Source organism: Pogoniulus pusillus, chromosome 18 (assembly GCF_015220805.1).
Source record: "Pogoniulus pusillus isolate bPogPus1 chromosome 18, bPogPus1.pri, whole genome shotgun sequence".
In the NCBI taxonomy this organism is placed as follows: Eukaryota; Metazoa; Chordata; class Aves; order Piciformes; family Lybiidae; genus Pogoniulus; species Pogoniulus pusillus.
This window is the reverse complement of record NC_087281.1, coordinates 2446875-2469304: the sequence shown is the minus strand read 5'-3', so window position 1 is coordinate 2469304 and position 22430 is coordinate 2446875. Positions and strand designations below refer to the sequence as shown.

General features: G+C 44.0%; 1 protein-coding gene across 2 annotated transcripts in view; it reads right to left on the bottom strand.

The window, feature by feature from the left end:
- PRKN (parkin RBR E3 ubiquitin protein ligase) overlaps nt 1–22430 on the bottom strand; it is a 667734-nt gene that overhangs the window by 413820 nt on the left and 231484 nt on the right. For both annotated transcript variants that reach the window (XM_064158244.1, XM_064158246.1), the window contains exon 6: nt 8293–8376. In XM_064158244.1, the coding sequence (XP_064014314.1) occupies nt 8293–8376 (84 nt within the window). The remainder of the gene's footprint in view (nt 1–8292; nt 8377–22430) is intronic.

Here is a 22430-nt window from a genome sequence, read left to right as displayed (position 1 = left end):
ATTGAGTGCACCATGGTGGCTTGGCAGCTTCTACACAAAGAGGCACTAACTCACACTGGCCAGAGCACCTGCAGCACTCTAGCAAAACAATTGATGGAAACTAAACCTGTCCCTGACTTAAAGGTATGTGCCAGGACAGTCAAATGCAGAGATACTGATCTGCTTCGCTCACGGGATGTACAGCTTGCAGAGGTAACTGAGCCAATGAGATTAATTTAGCCCCATGAACATATCCATACCAACACCAGAGGTCCATTGTAGCATTTGTTATGACAAATCTTTTTTCAGGCTCAAAAATTTTCCCCTAGATGGAATAAGCAATTAAAGAGGTAGTGCTTGCCATACACTTTCCACTGCCTTTGCAGCATCCTCATTGCTAGTTGCCCTGAACAGGCCTTATCTCATTTAATAGCACCAGTGGTCATAGAATCAATTCTGATTTGTAAAAAAGGAGCTTCCATCACCTGCATGCACAGAAAAGGAAGACACAAACTAAAGAGTTTGCAGACTGATCCCAAGTCAGTCACAAAAACAGTATCTTAGAATCACAGAATCAAGAAGAGCTGGCAAATGATACTGATCCTAAACATCCTTTTATCATGAATATCAGATTATTCTTCTGCGCCAGAAGCATTTTGAGAAGAGTTAGTCAAAAAGTAGCTATTGGAGAGATGCTCTTATTTCTCTTACATTTTCATGCTACGTTTGTCTCTTGACAAATAAATTAATATTTCTTACAGGCATTGAAATTTGACATATCAGCACTTTATTCATAGAATCATAGAATCAACCAGGCTGGAAGAGATGTGCAAGGTCATCCAGTCCAACCAAGCACCCAGCCCTAAACAATCAACTAGACCATGGCACTAAGTGCCTCAGCCAGGCTTTGCTTCAACACCTCCAGGGACAGTGACTCCACCACCTCCCTGGGCAGCCCATTCCAACGGCAAATTCACTCTCTCTGGGAAGAACTTCCTCCTAATATCCAGCCTGCACCTCCCCTACCACAACTGGAGACTGTGTCCCCTTGTTCTGTTGATGGCTGCCTGTGAGAAGAGACCAACCCCCACCTGGCTACAAGCTCCCCTGGCACAACTAGACCTAGAAACAGCTAGATTGAAATTTGAGTAGACAAAATCTAATACCTTCACACATTTTAGATCAGAACATCAAGCATGGAAACTGCAGGTGGGAAATAGATTTTATGCCAAGGTAAATATTATAGTAGTTTCAGATCCAGCAAAATGTATCACACAGTGTGCCAGCCTGCAAAATGAGTTATTATGCAGTGAGCAACAGAACTTGCCAGATGTAAATGAAGGAATTGTACTCTTCCATATAAATGCTGCCTGACATTTGAGGAGGGACTCCTGTATTGTACCCTAAGAAATTAACCATACTGTACCCTAATAAAAGCACCTTCATAGAATCATAGAATCAACCAGGTTGGAAGAGACCTCCAAGATCATCCAGTCCAACCTAGCACCCAGCCCTAGCCAATCAACCAGACCATGGCACTAAGTGCCTCAGCCAGGCTTGGCTTCAACACCTCCAGCAACAGCAACTCCACCACCTCCCTGGGCAGCCCATTCCAATGCCAATCACATTCTCTGCCAACAACTTCCCCCTAACATCCAGCCTGTACTTCCCCCAGTACAACTTGAGACTGTGTCCCCTTGTTCTGTTGCTGCTTGCCTGGCAGAAGAGACCAACCCCACCTGGCTACAGCCTCCCTTCAGGTAGTTGTAGACAGCAATGAGGTTTGATTGCTGAGCAATGATTGCAAGAGCATGTTGCAAGGTTGAGTGGAAATCCCAAGTTTAAATCACTAGTAATGAATTTGGAACAGCTGCAAAGAGTAGCATATTGTTTATATGTCTGTCATATGCGGTGAGCAACAAAAGATTCAGTGAAAGTGTCACTGAAACTCATTGCATTGCAAAAAGTCATCCCCCAACACATCTGACATGATGCCACAGAGCATGCAAAAATACTCACCAGGTGAAATGAGTTTCAAACACATGATTTAACATAATCAACCATTCTAAATCATTCTCGTTCTGTTTTCTGGCTGTGGGTATTGATGCAACCTTGTCTGTGGCCCATAAAGTAAGCCCAATATTACTGTGGAATTACTAGCTCTTTCCCACAGTACAAGTACACTAAGTCAACTTTCTCTCTCTCTCTCTTCTTATTTTTATTCAAAAGAGAATAGATCTTCATTTTAAAAGCTTTAACTTCTACTTCAAAGATAAATAATTCAGCTTTTTTGTTCTCATAGAGAATTAATTCTATTTTATAATTGGGCTTTTTTTTACCTATCATTGATTTTTCTACATCAAGAGGTGGAATAACAGAATGTCTTTATAAAGCAAAAATTGATCTATTCCAGAATGAAGTTGCTTTGAGAATATCTGTAACAAAAAAATATGTAATTAGATTTCCTACAGAGGTAACTGAGAAGGAATGTAGAGTTGAAATAGTTTGTAATTACAATGAAAAGAACTCTAAACTATATCAAAGATCTTTGAATACTAAGAAAAGTCAACTGCCTTGTTTCTTTCTTCACTAATCAAGTATTTGAAGTAGATATTTTTAATCTGCAATGGCTTCTAAGTACATCAATTTCAAGGCCTAGCAGAAATAACTATAATACAATCAAAGCACATTTGCAGGATATTTAAGTCCCACAGGTACTGTTTCCAATGCTGTCCCTCCTCTCTGCTTCTCCTTAGAAAATGCACTGGTGACAAAACAAAACCAACCCCATTCAGACATGATTTTAAATAGGGAGGCTTTATAGGCACAGAAATTCACCATGCCATAGGTCAGGGTGGTATTCTATGAGGTAATTATGCTAGTTTGAAGCTAGCTAGAATGTTCTGGTGAGAAGAATTAGATTACAGGAGGCTGTGAAAAGGAAACAATGGTGATGTCTACTTCACTCATAGGCTTGCTGAGATGCATAAGAACAAGAGCACAAACACAGATAAGGGAGTCGTTTGCTCTCTGGCTTTGGGGCTGCACTTTCCTCTCTCTCTAACCTGCCTTCAGTGTGACTAATCCTTCTGCTTCCTAACCCCCTTGGTTGATTCTCCAAACTCACCTTGAACATAAGAAAAAGTCTGGGGTAAGGTAGAGGGGTGGAAGGGTGGTTGGGAGCCCCTCCTGGGGCCTCTGCTTTCTGGGAGGGCTGCTGTGTTTCTGTATTACCTTTAACTTGTCTATTGTTGTCAATAGCTGTATAGCTTCTAAATACCTGCTTGCATATTGTGCTAAGCTGTACATACAAAGCTTCATTCAATTTCCAGATAGGCTGAGTCTAGTTTGGGTGATTTTCTTAAGTGTGGGGGGGCAGATAACACCCAAACCATCACAGTAATCTAGGTAATTACAGTATCAGTATCAGTATCACAGTATCATCAGGGGTGGGAAGAGACCTCACAGATCATCAAGTCCAACCCTTTACCACAGAGCTCTAGGCTAGACCATGGCACCAAGTGCCACGTCCAATCCTGCCTTGAAGTGCCCCAGGGACGGCGACTCCACCACCTCCCCGGGCAGCCCATTATATACATGCAAGCCTGACTCTAGCTCTGGATAGAATAAATAGTTAATATGGTACTCAATTAATAAAAGAAGGATGTGTAATTAAGGTAAATCAACAAGGATTTATGGTAACCTGACCCTATTAAACTAACCTCATGAGATGACATATTTAGTGGGACAACATAATAGCAACGATGCAACTGGCCCAGATTTGTGTTTGGCATTTGATATAGCACTGATGCTGAGTAGGAAATGAAGAACACTCTGAGATCAATGTTAGAGTAAGAAACTAAGAACACTCTGAGATCAATGTCAGATGGATTTAACTGATATGTTTCAAAATGTAAGTTCCCATAGTGAATCATCAAATATCTGTTTTTCAAAGTAGCCTCTGCAGTGATCCTCTCCTAGCTCTAAGCTATTAAAAACAATGTTAATGATCTGGGAGAAGGCATCAATTAATTATCCACACATTTTTTCAGATGGCACAAAATGTGAGGGAGAAGAAAGTAATAAAAAGTGAAAGTCATTGACAAAGAAAGAGGAACAGCTCAGGCAAATAATACAAATTGAGCTAAGCTGCAAGCAGTTGAGCCACTTCTGCCTCGCTGCCTCTGCCTCACTGCTCTTGGACAAGGTGTTCTGCTCCACCTCGTGCTTTAGACCAGCTTAGCCCTGATGTTTTGGGTTGAACTATCTGGAAACTGAAGTGCCTCCAGTTTCCCAGGAAAAGGCATTTAAGTGTCTCAAGACATGGCAAGAAGTATCCCAGTATCATCAGGGTTGGAAGAGACCTCACAGATCATCAAGTCCAACCCTTTACCACAGAGCTCAAGGCCAGACCATGGCACCAAGTGCCACGTCCAGTCCTGCCTTGAACAGCTCCAGGGACGGCGACTCCACCACCTCCCCGGGCAGCCCATTCCAGTGTCCAATGACTCTCTCAGGGAAGAACTTTCTCCTCACCTCCAGCCTAAATCTCCCCTGGCACAGCCTGAGGCTGTGTCCTCTTGTTCTGGTGCTGGCCACCTGAGAGAAGAGAGCAACCTCCTCCTGGCCACAACCTCCCCTCAGGTAGTTGTAGACAGCAATAAGGTCACCCCTGAGCCTCCTCTTCTCCAGGCTAACCAATCCCAGCTCCCTCAGCCTCTCCTCATAGGGCTGTGCTCAAGGCCTCTCCCCAGCCTCGTCGCCCTTCTCTGGACACGCTCAAGCATCTCAATGTCCCTCCTAAACTGGGGGGCCCAGAACTGAACACAGCACTCAAGGTGTGGTCTAACCAGTGCAGAGTACAGGGGCAGAATGACCTCCCTGCTCCTGCTGACCACATCATTGCTGATACAGGCCAGGATGCCACTGGCTCTCTTGGCCACCTGGGCACCAACATGGTGCTCTCTGCACAACTGCAAGAGATCCTGCCTGCACCTCTGCAAACCTCCATGCCAAGGGGAATCAGGATCAAATCAAAGATCCTCTGCCTCTTTCCCAGCACCCTGGGAAGATCTAGAAGCCTCTTAATGGCCAAGCAGTTCCAACACTGCCACAAAGGAGCCAGGGACTATCTTGACATCCCTACTCCACTGCAGTGAGTAGCACAGGCTTGCCTTAGGGCTCCAGGCTGCCTATTTGTAAGTGAGGCAAAGCCATTTTGTGGCTAAACTGTTTCAATCTTTCTGACTCTCCTAAATGAATGAACTGCCCATCAGCATCCTTGGGAAGATTTTCTGGACCAAATTAGAACCCAAATGTAACCCATTTGTTCATAGTTACAGGTGGGGCTTTCTGGAAATAAAATTACCTGCACAGTTTATAATTCCTGCCTCCTTAATTGCCCCAACTAATAGGAAACATTTCAGATTTTTAACTACTAGCAATACTATGGCATTGAAAATATTCTAATGGCTCCAAGGACAGACAGATATGGCTCCTTTGACAAACAACCAACCACATTGCTGTACACAAACAATATAATGTATAATAGAGTACAACACAGTAAGACATGGAAAGAGTGATTGGCATTGGAATCATAGAATCATATAATCAACCAGGTTGGAAGAGACCTCCAAGATCATCCAGTCCAACCTAGCACCCAGCCCTAGCCAGTCAACCAGACCATGGCACTAAGTGCCTCATCCAGTCTTTTCTTGAAGACCACCAGGGACGGTGCCTTCACCACCTCCCTGGGCAGCCCATTCCAATGCCAATCACTCTCTCTGTGAAGAACTTCCTCCTAATATCCAGCCTATACCTACCCTGGCACAACTTGAGACTGTGTCCCCTTGTTCTATTGCTGGTTGAATGGGCTGCCCGGGGAGCTTGTGGTGTCCCCAACCCTGGAAGTGTTTAAGAGGAGGCTGGATGAGGCACTTATTGCCGTGTTTAGTTAATTAGAAGGGTTAGGTGATAGGTTGGACTCAGTGATCCTAGAGGAGCAAAGACTGGACATAAGGAGAAAGTTGTTCAGCATGAGAGTGGTGAGAGCCTGGAATAGGTTGCCCATGGAGGTGGTTGATGCCTCATCCCTAGAGGTGTTTTAGGTCAGGCTTCATAAGGCTCTAGGCAACATGATCTAGGGTAGGGTGTCCCTGGCCATGGCAGGGGAGTTTGAACTAGGTGATCCTTGTGGTCTTTTCCAACCCTGACTGATTCTGTGATTCTGTGAGATCTCTTCCAACCTGGCTAATTCTGTGATTCTGTGTAATGCACTGGAGTCTTCCTATGATAGAATATTTTCTTAGTTATCTTAGTTATCTTCACACTTTGATAACATCATAAAATTTACTACTTTGATACTCTGACTGCTTGAGAATTTATTTCTGTTCTCAGTTGAAACAGAGGTTTGAGATGTTTAAAGCAAAATGAGATCTAAAAAATAAAGTACATTTCATCTGAATAGTGAGGTTTGAGAAGAATAGCTTTGGGTGCTTTGAAAAAAAGTCATTTGGTAAGCATCCAAGATGAGCACTATTCCCTTGTTTTCTTAGTCTAGCCTATTCCAGGTCAGCACAAGCTCCCTGTGAAATAGATGAACTACAAAAACACTACATAATGCTGCTGTCCTTGGTGCCAAACATAACAACTGTAGACATGCAGAAGGAAAAATATTCAAATTATACAGGAGGAATGCAGAGAAATAATAGCAAAAGCTATGCAGTGAAAAAGCACAACATACTTCTGTTGTAAACTCTTTTGCCCCTAAGTGCACACTGGAAGAGTAGTGGAAACTGACTCTTTAAAACTGTATCTAATGGCCATAGAGTAATAATTTTTCAAAAGGAGTAAATATAAGCAAGTGATCAAACTTCCAAAAGGGCAAGGAGGAGTTCCCAGCTAACTGCAGGCTGGTTGGCCTCATCCCTCACCCTGGAAAGGTGATGGAGCAGCTTGTTCTTGGCACCACCTCAAAGACACTTATCATGAGTAGTCAACATGGATTCGCCAGGCCTTCTAACTAGGTGTGCAGTCTGCTAGACACATTGACAGCAGCTCAGGTCATGGCACTTATCTGACTCAAGGTTGATTGTTTGGCACAGCATTAGCCAGTTAAGATTTCATAGTTAGTGCTTCCTCCTCCACAGTTACAACAGATCATAGAATCGACCAGGTTGGAAGAGAACTGCAAGATCATCCACTGCAACCTAGCACCCAGCCCTGTCCAGTCAACTAGACCATGGCACTAAGTGCCTCAGCCAGGCTTTGCCTCAACACCTCCAGGCACGGCGACTCCACCACCTCCCTGGGCAGCCCATTCCAGTGCCAATCACTCTCTTTGCCAACAACTTCCTCCTAACATCCAGCCTAGACCTGCCCAAGCACAACTTGAGACTGTGACCTCTTGTTCTGTTGCTGCTTGCCTGGCAGAAGAGACCAACCTCGACCTGGCTACAGCCTCCCTTCAGGTAGTTGTAGACAGCAATGAGCTCTGCCCTGAGCCTCCTCTTCTGCAGGCTAAACCTCCCCAGCTCCCTCAGCCTCTCCTCACAGGGCTGTGCTCCAGGCCCCTCATCAGCTTCATTGCCCTTCTCTGGACACATTCCAGCATCTCAACACCTCTCTTGAATTGAGGAGCCCAGAACTGGACACAGTACTCAAGGTGTGGCCTGACCAGTGTTGAGTACAGGAGAAGATGCTGAAGCATAGCAGGCACACAACAGGCAAACTGCCCAAAAGCAAAGCAGTGCTTTCTTTATCACACCTAACAAAGCTCAGTACTGTGGTGAGATTAGCATATGAATGTCCTGCACCTACCACTTTCAACAGAGTGCTTGAGTCACAAGGAGCAGACTAAGAAAGAGAAGTCCAAGATGGGCAATACCTCAGTTTATGTTGGTTTCTGTGGACAAAGCCTAAATATCTGATGCAAAATCCCATATGCAAGATGATACAGAAGTGTTGAACTTTCAGGGCACTGACATAAACATGATAATCATAAAATAATCACTGAGATGAATGCTTAAGTATTCCATTCTTCTGTGATTCTATGATTCTTCATTTAACCTATACTTGAATCCCTGAGCTCTACTTCAGTGAAAGAAATGACCTAAAATCATTTCCTCCATTCCAGGCATCTACTGATCAAGTTTCTGTCTTTTGCTAAGCATCAGAGATACATTATCTGATGCTGAGCAGCTTCTTTTAAGTATTCCATACATGTCAGTTTGCAATCCTAATATGCTTAGAGTTGCTACAAAGAGTCATTCTTATAAGTACCACAGCACTTAGAGAAGCAGAACCAAATCTTACCGCTATGTTTCCGTGGCATCCTTCGGACTGGCAAGCACCTCTTATCCTGTTGGGAATCAGCACATCATCCCAGCAAGATGGACCCTTCAAAACAAAATGAAAGCACATAAAGGGTGTAATCTACCTAATAAGTAAACATATTACAGTTGGTTTTGTTGCTGTTTTTCCTACCCCCATTTCTTTTACACTTTAGCTAGACAGTTGTAGCATGCTTAGGCTGGAAAAGCCCAATCGGATTATATGACAATATTCATCAAGAAAGTTTAGTCACTGAATAAATCAATAGGTACATTTTCTCAGATTAAGAAAAGGACTGGCTTAATTATGATTAAAAAGCTACAAAAACTTATCTTCTGGTTCATCTGAAGAGGCTGAGAGAGCTGGGGTTGTTTAGCACGCAGAAGAGGAGGCTAAGGGGTGATCTCATTGCTGTCTACAACTACCTGAAGGGAAGCTGCAGCCAGGTGGGGTTGGGCTCTGCTGCCAGGCAAGCAGCAACAGAACAAGGGGACACAGTCTCAAGTTGTGCTTGGGCAGGTCTAGGCTGGATGTTTGGAGGAAGTTGTTGCCAGAGAGAGTGATTGGCATTGGAATGGGCTGCCCAGGGAGGTGGTGGAGTCACCATCCCTGGTGGTGTTCAAGCAAAGCCTGGCTGAAGCACTTAGTGCCATGGTCTGGTTGATTGTTTAGGGCTGGGTGCTAGGTTGGGCTGGATGAGCTTGGAGGTTTCTTCCAACCTGGTTGATTCCATGAACACTGTTTACACTAAGGTTAAGTTCAACATTAGGGCATCAGTCTGGGTACATTGCTGATTTTTCCAAGCAATGTAAATCCTCAAGGATGCAGGGCTGGTGCTTTGGGAATCTCCAGTGTCTCACTCTTGATAAGGTTCCTCTGGGATCAGTGATGATCTTGGAGGTCTCTTCCAACCTGGTTGATTCTATGATTCTATGTCAGTACACTCTTAAGCTAGACAGTATTGGCATAACTTCATCAATTTCCCTTTCTAAGACCACCTTATCCAAAAGCAATCAGTGCCAGCCTAACTTTAAAGTACAAAACATTGTAAATATCAAGATTACAAATGCAAATTAGTGTGAATAACAGAATGATCTCTCAATCAATATTTAAATACATGGCATCATGAGGAATAATTTCAAAATATTTCCCAGTGCAGAAACAAAAATAAATTATATTAGTGCAATTCTTCTCTTTTAATATTAATCTTAGAGCATAGAATCATAGAATCACAGAATCAACCAGGTTGGAAGAGACCTCCAAGATCATCCAGTCCAACCTAGCACCCAGCCCTGTCCAGTCAACCAGACCATGGCACTAAGTGCCTCAGCCAGGCTTTTCTTGAAGACCCCCAAGGACGGTGCCTCCACCACCTCCCTGGGCAGCCCATTCCAATGCCAATCACTCTCTCTGTGAAGAACTTCTTCCTAACATCCAGCCTATACCTACCCTGGCACAACTTGAGACTGTGTCCCCTTTGTTCTATTGCTGGTTGCCTGGGAGAAGAGGCCACCCCCCACCTGGCTACAATGTCCCTTCAGGTAGCAATTAATATTTAATTCATAGACAATAACAGGAATTGAAGAACTAGATATTAAGTTTACAGACATTCACATGCATAGCAGAAAGAAACAATTAAGAAAGTATTAACAGCTAAAATATGTGCTGTTTGGCTTAGTTGGTATTCAAGGTAATACTGCCACTCAGGAACAACAGGAAAACATTACCCAGAAGAGAAATTATGACCAGCAAGAGGTTTAACTGAATTAATGCAATTAGTAGCTACTCAAATCACAGCTGAATTACAGAATGGAGTAGTATCACATCAAGTTCCATTCCCTTTTTACTTTTGCATAAGGTATTTCTTCAGCAAAATGCAGATACAGCTGTGATAGCTTTGAACTACCTTAGGAGTAGGATCTTTGCTGTAAATGGTTGATTCTATCTATCTTGAAAGTGTTTCAAAACAGATTAGTTTGTGCTGAGCTCTACTCTCTACCATCATAGCTGAACTGCTGGCATTTAAGATAGGTGAAAAAAAGAGTTTGAACACATATAAGTTGTATTGCATGTAGAAACAGGAGTGAATACTAGAAATCACAGAATCATACAATCAACCAGGTTGGAAGAGACCTCCAGGATCATCCAGTCCAACCTAGCACCCAGCCCTGGCCAGTCAACCAGACCATGGCACTAAGTGTAATAGCACATGGCTGTGCCTGGTATTCTTCAGGGCTATGTTTTCTTATTAATGATAATGTAATAAACTTCCAATAGGTTTTGTGTGCTTGAGAATTTTAGCTTTTGTTGGGCCTTTTTTGTTGTTTTTAAAGGCAAACCTGACATTTGTCCTTGAAAAGCATTGTGTATACAAAATGTTAATGTTTCTTTAGTGATGGCACTGTGAAATGTCACTGCTATAACTGCATCAAAATAAAGTTAGCAGTTCTGGTGAGATAAACACTTTCTTTCTGGGGTCTAAGCAAAGCTTGTCAAACTGCAAGCCACCAATCACTTGTGCTGTACCACTGCATGCTGTAGCATTTGTAATTATTGGTTTGCATTAATCAAGAACACCCTGTGAGAAGAACAAAGCCTTCTGATTGCGAGATTAAAGCAACTGCCCTTCTTGTACACAGGCAAATGGCTCACAGCGAAAGCTATGCATTAAAATGGATGCATTGGAATAGACTTTTCTGGTGCATAAACAGGAAAATGACAGAATAAAGAAAGAAATAGGTCACTGAATAGAAGAAAGACATGGCAAATGTAGTGAGGCATTTCCCAAACACCTAAATGTGGAATTTTTTATGCATTGGTATATGGCAGCTGTTCCTTCCCTTTAGAGTTGGAAAGCAGGAAAAAAAGATGGCAAATAGCATATTAAATTTGAACTGAAGCTTCTATGCAGCATATGAAGAACAGGGAGAATCAGTGAGGTTGGAAGAGGTGGTTGGGAGCCCCTCCTGGGAGCTCAGAAGTCTGGGAGGGCTGTTGTGTTTCTGTAATAACTTAAACTTGTCTATTTCTGTCTGTAGCTGTATAGATTGTAAATATCTGCTTGGATATTGTGCTAAGCTGGAAATATAAAGTTCAATTCCTTAGTTTCCAGCTGGCTGAGTCTAGTTTGGGTGATTTCATAGAATCATAGCATGCACCAGGTTGGAAGAGACCTCCAAGATCATCCTATCCAAGCTATCACCCAGCCCTGTCCAATCAACCAGATCATGATACTAAGTTTAAATGCATGAAGGAAGTACCAGAAACCTGTGTACATTTCACCAGTATATTGTACTGGTGCCCAGTAAAGTGCATAGTACACTCTCAGTGTACTTTCCATCCAGCAGCCAAGAACTGGTTTAGCATTGTACAATCACAGCTGCATTTCAGTCAACAACCACTTAATAAATCCAATCCAATCAAATCTCTGAGAACAGAAACACTATCAAGAAATTTCAGATGACAAATGATTCCAAATGCAGGTGCTGACAGAACTGTTGACCTGTGAAGCCAGGGAAAGGTCAGAAGCAGAGGTCAGCAGTAGAAACCAGGGATTCATCAAAGGCTCTGAATCATTTAAATGGCTGGAAACTATCCATGTATTCAATGCCTTATATTTCCCCTGCTTTATATTCTCCCCCAGTGAACAATATGCAGTAGAATCTCATTAAGACACATCTTTGTATCCGCTAATATCTACATGAGAGACATAAATCATTAAAATGTTGAGTAAATGACCCAAGTAAGGGACAAGTATTAATGCAGAAAGATTCTTAAAATTATGTAAGGAATAATTCCAGGTATTCCAAGGGCTTTAAAAGCCAGCATGTGAGCCACTGGAAAAGCAGTAAACCTAATGTGAATGAGAATAGGTTGAGATACTGGAACACGTCCAGAGAAGGGCAACAAAGCTGGAGAGGGGGCTGGAATACAGCTCTGTGAGGAGAGGCTGAGGGAGCTGAGAGGTCTTTAGCACGCAGAAGAGGAGGCTCAGGGCTGACCTCATTGCTGTCTACAACTACCTGAAGGGAGGCTGTAGCCAGGTGGGGTTGGCTCTGCTGCCAGGCCACCAGCAACAGAACAAGGGGACACAGTCTCAAGTTGTGCCAGGAGAGGTCTGGGCTGGATGTTAGGAGGAAGTTCCTGGCAGAGAGAGTGATTGGCATTGGAATGGGCTGCCCAGGGAGGTGGTGAAGTTGCTGTGCCTGGAGGTGTTGAAGCAAAGCCTGGCTGAGGCACTTAGTGCCATGGTCTGGTTGATTGGACAGGGCTGGGGGATAGGTTAGACTCGATGAGCTTGCAGGTCTCTTCCAACTTGGTTGATTCTGTGATTCTATGCAAGCACTTTGATTCCTCTGATAAATTATGGCTCCTGACCTGTCTGTATGAGAGTATTTGAAGAGCTAACCCCTGTGTGGTGACCCCTCAACATGACTCTATGACCTTGAGGCAGTGTCAGGTTTACTTAATACAAATCTATTTCCTTATTGACACACTAACAGCAGTACCCATGCCAAGCTGCCATAACTCACTGCTTCTGTTGTGGTAGACACGCGGCTCACTCAAGAATGTTTTGCTGCTCTTCCTCCTCCTGTTTTGGGGAGAAGCAACCATAGGAAAGAGGACAAAGAACCTGGAGACACTGAGTCTAAAGACTCTGACATGCCCAGACTGGTTTTGCTCCTGTGGTAAACAAGGTACACACACAAGCCAGGGCATGGCTAAGCCCAGTTTTGGCTTATCAGGCCTATCATGACAGTACAGTCTCCTAAAATAGCACAACCAAATGCCATTCAAATCATCTATAAGACTAATGATTCCTAATCTATAAGTACAAGATTAATTATTCTTCAGCTGCATGGCATTAAATGAATGAAGAGTGAAGGAAGAAAACAGAACTGGAGAAAGTATCTGTAATTCTCTACCTACAGAGCTGTACAGGATCAGGGTGGATCCTTCCCCTGGTACAATAAACTCACTACAACATGGATTTTTTTTTGAAAGTGAAGGGAAAATGAAATTTTATTTCTTATAGTTTGAATATAACAGTATAAAGAAAAATAAACTACTAGAGAAATATAATAACCTTAGAGAAGATGGGGAAGGGGGGAAGCAGTGGCAAAGCAGCAAAGCAAGAAGCCAAAACAGCAGCAGGGGAAGACAGTTGTGGGCACAGAAAGCAGCAAGGGGAAGGTCCAAGCTGTGCTTCTAGAAATAAAGCTCTTCATGCTCCACTGAAATGATATTAACTTAACCACTGTTGCCATTCTATGGTCTATCCTTGGAATGTTCACCTCTCCACTATGTCTGAGCTAGAAATCTAGCTCCAGCAGCCACAAGAGTCCACTGAAATCACAGCGTGCAAAAATAAATGACCCAGTTACGCAAGCGATAGGTTGGACTGGATAATCTTGGAGCTCTCTTCCAACCTGCTTGATTCTATGATTCTAAGTGCTAGAACCAGTAAATCCCATGGAGATGAATATATGCAGCAAGAGAATGAAAATAAAAGATATTCTGGCCTCAGTTGTTGTTCCTGCTGTGATGACTTTCCAGGACATATCACTGCTTGCAAATGGTAGACATCAAAACCTTAAAGATCTGGTACTCTTCTGGGCTGAGCCAATTGCATCCCAACAACAGCAAGAACACTGCCTATCTGAGGTACAACTTTCTACACTGAAAATATTCACCCAGATTTTAAGGGCTTTTGGCTGAAATTGGAGAATTTAAAGGCTAATTTCAAAGCCTAACCAAAATACTGCTTCTGTCCTTGTCCTTTCCACCTCCAAGTCACAGTCACAAGCTAACCAAGTAAAAGCAAGTGAAAAGTGAATTTGTATCTCAGCTCTTTCCAAAGTGACAGCTGTGGCAGCTGCCCACAGAGCATGGAATTTCACAGAATCACAGAATCAGACAGGTTGAAAGAGACCTCCAGGATCATCCAGTCCAACCTAGCACCCAGCCCTAAACAATCAACCAGACCATGGCACTAAGTGGCTCAGCCAGGCTTTGCTTCAACACCTCCAGGGACGGTGACTCCACCACCTCCCTGGGCAGCCCATTCCAATGGCAATTTGTGCCAAATAAAGTTCTGGGATATGACAGCAGCTCCAAAGGAGCCTTCTTTCATCCCTGATACAGCCAAGGCCTGGGCTGCACAAGGGGCCCCTACTAGAGCTCCCTGCAGGGTGAGAGCGAGCTGCTGCCTCCAGGCCACTCAGGCCCACTTGAGGTCTGTTCCTTGCCCCAAGGACTGTTGCAAGACTTGGCACAATTTAAGAAGGGAAAATAGCAATTAGAGTAAGAATAAACCATCTCTAACCACAAATGGAGTCCACTGCTGAGAGTCAGAGTGCTCCAAGAAAATGTCAGCCAGTCAGAGGTGAATCAACTTCAAGACCTTGTAGCATATCTTTCCGTAACTTAATCTAAAAGCTGTGTCCTACAGGAACATTTGAGCAACTTCACACATTTTAGGCAGAGATGATCTAGCCAGTCCTGCAATTCAGACGAACCATAACTGAGGTCTGCATGAGAAATATACCAAGTGTGCTAGTTTGAAGCAAGCTGGAATGTTTTGGTAAAAGAACTAGATAACAGGCAGTGGAATGAAAACAATTGTGTCTCCTTCTCTCACAGTCACGCTGAGAGCTCTGGGAAGAAGAAGTAAACTTTTTCCATTTTGTTTCTTCTCTTGCTTTTGCCTTAGACCTGGTCACATCTCATTAACCCTGCTCCTACTAACCTTGCTCCCTAACCTCTTGGCTGCACCTCTCTTCTTCCTGAGAACTGGGGTAAGGTTGAGAGGGGCCGGGGGGAGGTGTTGGGGTGGTTTGAGAGCCCCTCCTGGGGACTCAGGTTTCTGGGAGGGGAGTTGTGCTTCTGTATTGTTTATCCTTTGTATATTTCTGTATATAATTGTATATAACTGTATATATTGTAAATAGCTGCTTGTAAATTCTGCTAGCTGTAAATAAATTGCTTCATCTATATTCCTAGGGTCCGTCTGAGTTAGCTGGGGCAAACACAAAGTGGGGGGGGGGGGGGGGGCGGAGTAACCCCCAAACCATCACACCAAGTAAACCAAATAAACTCTAAAACAAGCTGTCCTGCTAGGGCACAAATCCTGCCAGGCTGCTTTAACCCTTGCTCTCTTCCTTCTGTTGTGCTGGGCTCCAGAAGTGAAGTCAGATGAACAAACAATAAGGGTTTGGCCCCAGGAAAGCCTTGAGGGCTTAGCATCATGTGTCAGGTGTCTTGTGCTGCCCTCACCGTGCCGGCGTGGTCACGGGAGGCAGGAAGCTTTGAATCCATTGGCCAGAACAGTGGTGCTACTGCCTACTGGCCAGCTTGATTTTCAAACTGAAGTGTTTAAAAGGGGATGATTTAGGGGACCCTGCCTTTCTGCAGCAGCCTTCCTGCATCCTGCCTTCAGCATGAAGCATTCCTACCTCTCACTGTTAAAGGTACTGCAGCTAACTCTAACAGCTTAGCAGCAACTCCTTCCCTCTGCCTGGAATATTTTGCATGATACCCTGGGATCATTATCATGAGTTTGAAACAGTCTTTGATACAGGAGACTTACTCAGGGACCAAAAGCACCATAAGTACATCTGCTGAAGTGAATGCCAAGACCCCATAAGCACAGTTAGAATTCTTCCTGGTTTTGTGTTCCTACTTTCCAAGTTCTGATTGTTTAAACTGTTTAATTCTCTGCAATTACTTCCTGTCAACTGAAAATCCAAAGAATCTTGGGGAATTTCCCTGATTTTTTAATATTACTAATAGAAATTAACATTCACACAGAAATTAATATCAACAATTCATAATGGTTATTAATTTCCATTACACAAGCCAAGCACCATAATTAGCATTTTTCTAATAACGCTAATAAGACACATTGTAATTCAAATTAACCTGAGTTGTGCTTAGATAGAGATAACAGACCAAAAACATCAAAAGGGGGAAAAAAAAGTATCATGAATGTTCCACAGTAGTAATTCAATTCATATGTGTGATGGTTTGGGATTTTACCCGCCCCCCCACACTTTTGAATTTGCCCCAGCTAACTCAGATGGCCTCTGGGAATATAAATGAAGCTATTTATTTACAGCAGCACAATATACAAGCAGCTATTTACAATATATACAGTTATAGACAGAAATACACAAAGGATAAACAATACAGAAGCACAACTCCCCTCCCAGAAACCTGAGTCCCCAGGAGGGGCTCTCAAACCACCCCAACACCTCCCCCCGGTCCCTCTCAACCTTACCCCAGTTCTCAGGAAGAAGAGAGGTGCAGCCAAGAGGTTAGGGAGCAAGGTTAGTGGGAGCAAGGTTAATGAGATGTGATTAGGTCTGAAGGCAAAGGCAGAATGAAAGACAAAATGGAGAAAGTTTACTTCTTCTTCCCAGAGTTCTCAGTGTGACTGTGAGAGAAGGAGACACAATTGTTTTCATTCCACTGCCTGTTATCTAGTTCTTTTACCAAAACATTCCAGCTTGCTTCAAACTAGCACAATATGTGATAATTGCATGTTGCATAATTCAATTTTAAATCTTTTTCTTGAACAAGATTTTTTTGAAGCTTTTCATAGAAAGTGAGAGCATTCCCCTTAAAGGCAATGCCTGCAGAACTCATCAGCTCATCATTTCCCTTTCACAAATCACTCCTAGCAAATATGTCCAGACAACAGTGAAGCTACTAGTCAGACTGCTCAGGCTGCAGCAGATCCTTACTGAGAGGATAGTGCCTTACACTACATGTTCCTATTATCTTTTTCTCTCTGTGCTATCATCTACTGTGTTGTGACGGTTTGGTGTTACCTGCCCCTCACTCTTATGAAATGAGAGGCTGAGGGAGCTGGGGGCGTGCAGCCTGCAGAAGAGGAGGCTCAGGGCAAACCTCACTGATGTCTACAACTCCCTGAAAGGAGGCTGTAGCCAGGTGGGGTTGGTCTCTTCTGCCAGGCAAGCAGCAACAGAACAAGGGGACATAGTCTCAAGTTGTCCTGGAGGAAGTCTAGGCTGGATGTTAGAGGAAGTTGTTGGCAGAGAGAGTGATTGGCATTGGAATGGGCTGCCCAGGGAGGTGGTGGAGTCACCATCCTTGGAGGTGTTGAAGCAAAGCCTGGCTGAGGCACTTAGTGCCATGGTCTGGTTGACTGGCTAGGGCTGGGTGCTAGGTTGGCCTGGATGACCTTGGAGATATCTTCCAACCTGGTTGATTCTGTGACTCTACAAAGTCACCCAGACTAGACTTAGCCAGCTGGAGGTTACAGAATGAAGCTTTATATTCACAGCTTAGCACAATCTACAAGCAGATATTTACAACATACAGAAAATGACAAGTTAAAGGCAACAGAGAAACACAACAGCCCTCCCAGAAACCAAAGTCACTAGGAGGGGCTCCTATCCACCCCTCTACCTTATCCCAGAATTTGCCTTATGTACAAGGTGAGTTTGGAGGATCACCCAGTGGGGTTAAAAAGCAGAAGATTAGTTACACAGAAAGCAGACCAAGGAGAAAAGTACAGGCACCAGCTGCAACAGAGAGCCACACTGGGTTATCTATGTTTATGTTCTTGTTTTTATCCACCTCAGCAAGCCTATGAGTGCAGCAGACATCACCACTGTTTCCTTTTCACAGCCTATCATCTAATTCCTCTCACCAAAATATTCCAGCTAGGCTCAGACTAGCACATGCATCCTTATTTCCATTGCTTATAATTTCATCCACAGAGGCTCACTCTCATTCCTGTGGGAAGACTCGTGGTCTAAGGATATTAGATATATTTATGAAAAGAAACAAAAAATCCTTCCACATTTCTGCTAAGAATAAATTTCTCACCTAATTAAACTAATCAATACCAAGATCTAAAGCAAGAGGGTCTGCAGCAAGAGACTGATTACAAAAGGTGTTCAAACATTTTTTCAGTTACTGCAGTTATATAAAAGTGTAAAATCAAGATTACACACCACAGTAGCTGAAGCAAATAGATTGCTATGTAGCCCATTTTTGATTTTACACATAATCAGCAAACCTGAACGACAAAACTATACCAATTCTGGCAACAATATTCCTTCCTATGCTCCAAAAGGAAAGGCAACCAAATACCCACCTGAACATGAGCCAGCAGTGTGCCCAGGTGGCCAAGAGAGCCAGTGGCATCCTGGCCTGCATCAGGAATGGTGTGGCCAGCAGGAGCAGGGAGGTCATTCTGCCCCTGTGCTCTGCACTGGTTAGACTACACCTTGAGTGCTGTGTTCAGTTCTGGGCCCCCCAGTTTAGGAGGGACACTGAGATGCTTGAGCGTGTCCAGAGAAGGGCGACGAGGCTGGGGAGAGGCCTTGAGCACAGCCCTACGAGGAGAGGCTGAGGGAGCTGGGATTGGTTAGCCTGGAGAAGAGGAGGCTCAGGGCAGACCTTATTGCTGTCTACAACTACCTGAGGGGAGGTTGTGGCCAGGAGGAGGTTGCTCTCTTCTCTCAGGTGGCCAGCGCCAGAACAAGAGGACACAGCCTCAGGCTGCACCAGGGGAAATTTAGGCTGGAGGTGAGGAGAAAGTTCTTCCCTGAGAGAGTCATTGGACACTGGAATGGGCTGCCCGGGGAGGTGGTGGAGTCGCCGTCCCTGGAGCTGTTCAAGGCAGAATTGGACGTGGCACTTGGTGCCATGGTGTGGCCTTGAGCTCTGTGGTAAAGGGTTGGACTTGATGATCTGTGAGGTCTCTTCCAACCCTGATGATACTATGATACTATGATATCAAAGACTTAAAAGAAACAAACAAACAACAAACCAAACCACCCAGCAAAACAACTAAATAACATCATCATCTTTCTGAGTTCTACAGTTGTTGCAAATTTTACATCCCCACCACAGCATCCGAAGTTGAACTGATCTCTATGTTAGGAACTCGGTAATAAAAGAAACCCTGCATTCAGCATTCATTTAAGGTTATGATGCAAGCACATGGTTTTAGGGTTTGGCTTGGTTGGGCTTTTTTCCTCCCTAAACACAACCCTAATAACACACATAAAAGAAATGATGATTCTTAAATCATTTTACATAAGCACAAAGCTACTGTTGAAGAATTAAGGCTGTGGCAGGCAGGTCAGCATTATGAGAGGCCGCATCCATCACACAGAACTCCCTGCTGGCAGACAAACAACTGAGCATGCAAACGGCCGTGAGAGCAGCTAGTATGACAGCCTTGGAGGAGATTAGGAAAAGGCAAGAAGAGTGACCAAAAATACTACACAATAAATACAAGCAGGAAATAAAGACAAGGAAGCATCTACCTTTGCAAAATAAATGTGCTGCTATGGCAGCGCATGATAGACACTACAGGACCTAAAAGGAGAGGCTGAGGGAGCTGGGGGTATACAGCCTGCAGAAGAGGAGGCTCAGGGCTGACCTCATTGCTGTCTACAACTACCTGAAGGGAGGCTGTAGCCAGGTGGGGTTGGTCTCCTCTCCCAGGCAACCAGCAACAGAACAAGGGGACACAGTCTCAAGTTGTGCCAGGGGATGTCTAGGCTGGATGTTAGGAGGAAGTTGTTGGCAGAGAGAGTGATTGGCATTGGAATGGGCTGCCCAGGGAGGTGGTGGAGTTGCCATCCCTGGAGGTGTTGAAGCAAAGCCTGGCTGAGGCACTTAGTGCCATGGTCTAGATGACTGGACAGGGCTGGGTGACAGGTTGGACTGGATGATTGTTGGACATGTTCCAGTATCTCAACATCTCTTTTGAATTGAGGAGCCCAGAACTGGATGCAGCACTCAGCATGGAGCTCTGCAGAGGGGCAGGCAGGATGTCTTGAGGATATGCAGAGAGGCACAATGTTGCGCTGGCTAAGCAAGCATATTGCATGGAGGCAGCTAATGCCTTTTCCTGGCAAACTTGAGGCAAGGCCAATTTCCAGGTAGACACACTCAAAGGATCAGGGCTTGTTATTATGCAGCAGGCAGACTGCTGCAGAGCATGTCAGGATGCAAGAGCAGAGAGTAATACGGCAGGAGCACCACCAGAAGCAGAGCACACACTAAGGCAAAAGCACCTTGTGTTTACTTGCTCATCTTTTTTTATCAATGCATCCCAAGAATAACAGCCCTTTGGACACAGCTCAGCAAACCAGAATGGTACTTCACCAAGCTTAATCACATCAGGTGAAGTCAGGGCTTGCTCACCCTGATTTGGGCAGAACACAAGTGTATAAACACGTGTGGGTACCCTGTGAACAAGTTTAGACAGACATGGAGGCATCAGGTCATTTGTCCTTCCTTCCTGAGCTTGCTTCTCCCATCAGCAGAATGAAGAAGAGCAGAAAACATGTCTGGGAAGCCAGGATATGTTTAGGCCTAATTTTGGCCTATTTTGGCCTTCAATGACAGCTCTTGGTGTCAAGTTTTGGTCTCCTCTGGTCTGAACAGACACTGCACCTCCAGAGCAACTCAGAGCCCCAAACTGCAACTTCATCAACAAGATAACTATATCCTGCAATGGCTTGGTTTTTGCAAAGACAACACATACATAGTCCCATCACCTGTAACGTGTGCAGGCTACAGGCAAGAAAATGTAGTGAAGTATCTCCTTGCTGAAACATTAACAGCTCTGAAGAAAACCAAAAGAATACAAGACTGAATTCTTCCTGGATGAGAGGAAACCCAAATATTAACTTATCTTCATACAGTTTCTTTACCTCTGTCTCTCAAGCTGTAAGGTGCTTTACTTCTCTGTATCCAGCAGTAAAGGAAAGCTATAAAGGAGTCCCTACCTAGAGTTCATTTTTAATACTTCTGCATCATGCTAATACAGTATCTAAGTATCTCTTCTCATATCTCCATTAATTTGGAATGCCAGGAAAAGCCTAAATGGGACAAATGTTATAAATACATAGAACTCTAATAAGAGTGGCATTTCACACATCAGTTACAACCCTGCGTTCAGTTTCAGGCTCTCCAGTTGAAGAGGGACAGGGATCTGCTGGAGAGGGTCCAACAGAGGGCTACGAGGATGATGAGGGGACTGGAGGGCATGGCTGATGAGGAGAGGCTGAGGGACCTGGGGCTGTTTAGTCTGGAGAAGAGAAGACTGAGAGGGGATTTGATAAATGTTTAGAAACACCTGAGGGCTGGCCAGGAATGGGGGGACAGGCTCTGCTCATTTGTTCCCTGGGATAGGACGTAAGTTGCAGTGTAAGAGGTTCTACTTCAACATAAGGGGGAACTACTGTAAGGGTCCCAGAGCACTGGCACAGGCTGCCCAGAGAGGTTGTGGAGTCTTCTTCCCTGGAGACTTTCAAGGCCTGTCAGGATGTGTTCCTCTGTGATCTGTGTTAGATTATGTGGTCCTACTCTGGCAGAGAGTGATATTTCCTTGGGTCTCTTCCAACCCCTAATATCCTGTGATCCTGTGATTCCTTTCAGTTCGTACCAATACCCTTCCATTAATCCCACTTGGGCACATTCTACATTGTCACTATATGGACGTATGTTTTCCTCTCAGACAATTCTGACAAGTTTGCAGACTTCTAGAAGACCAAACAATGATTCTTGAGCTATTGTACATTTTGACAATACATCTAGATCTGAAAAAAAGTAAAAAACAAACCAAACCAAACCACAATCAAACCAGCAAGCCTTAAAAGTTTAAACAAGATAAAGCAAAGAAGAAAAGAACATAGTCATGGTCTCCAATTCTTATGCTCTCACCTGCCACATCTTTCCTACCTTCCTCAGGTGGGATAGTAGTTATAAATGAAGTCTAATTCTCTAGTGCTTTGTGGTTACCAGCACAGACTGCAGCTATACCTTTATGCATGATAATTATCCATAAGTATTTAATTACTGTGCAAATATCCATGCACTATACTGGACAAACTCTCATCACGTATAAGCCAATTTACTGAACTATAAAAAGAGGTTGTATTTCAATATCCAAAAGGACAAGCTGTGGGCTGGAACTGGCAAAAAAACAGACCTCTGTTCAGAGCTCTGACTTGCCTGTCGAGTAGCTATGGGAACACCACTTTCTCTCTTTGCCCACCTGCTTCTGAAATTGTAATATATTGATTTCACAGTATCACAGTATCACAGTATCATCAGGGTTGGAAGAG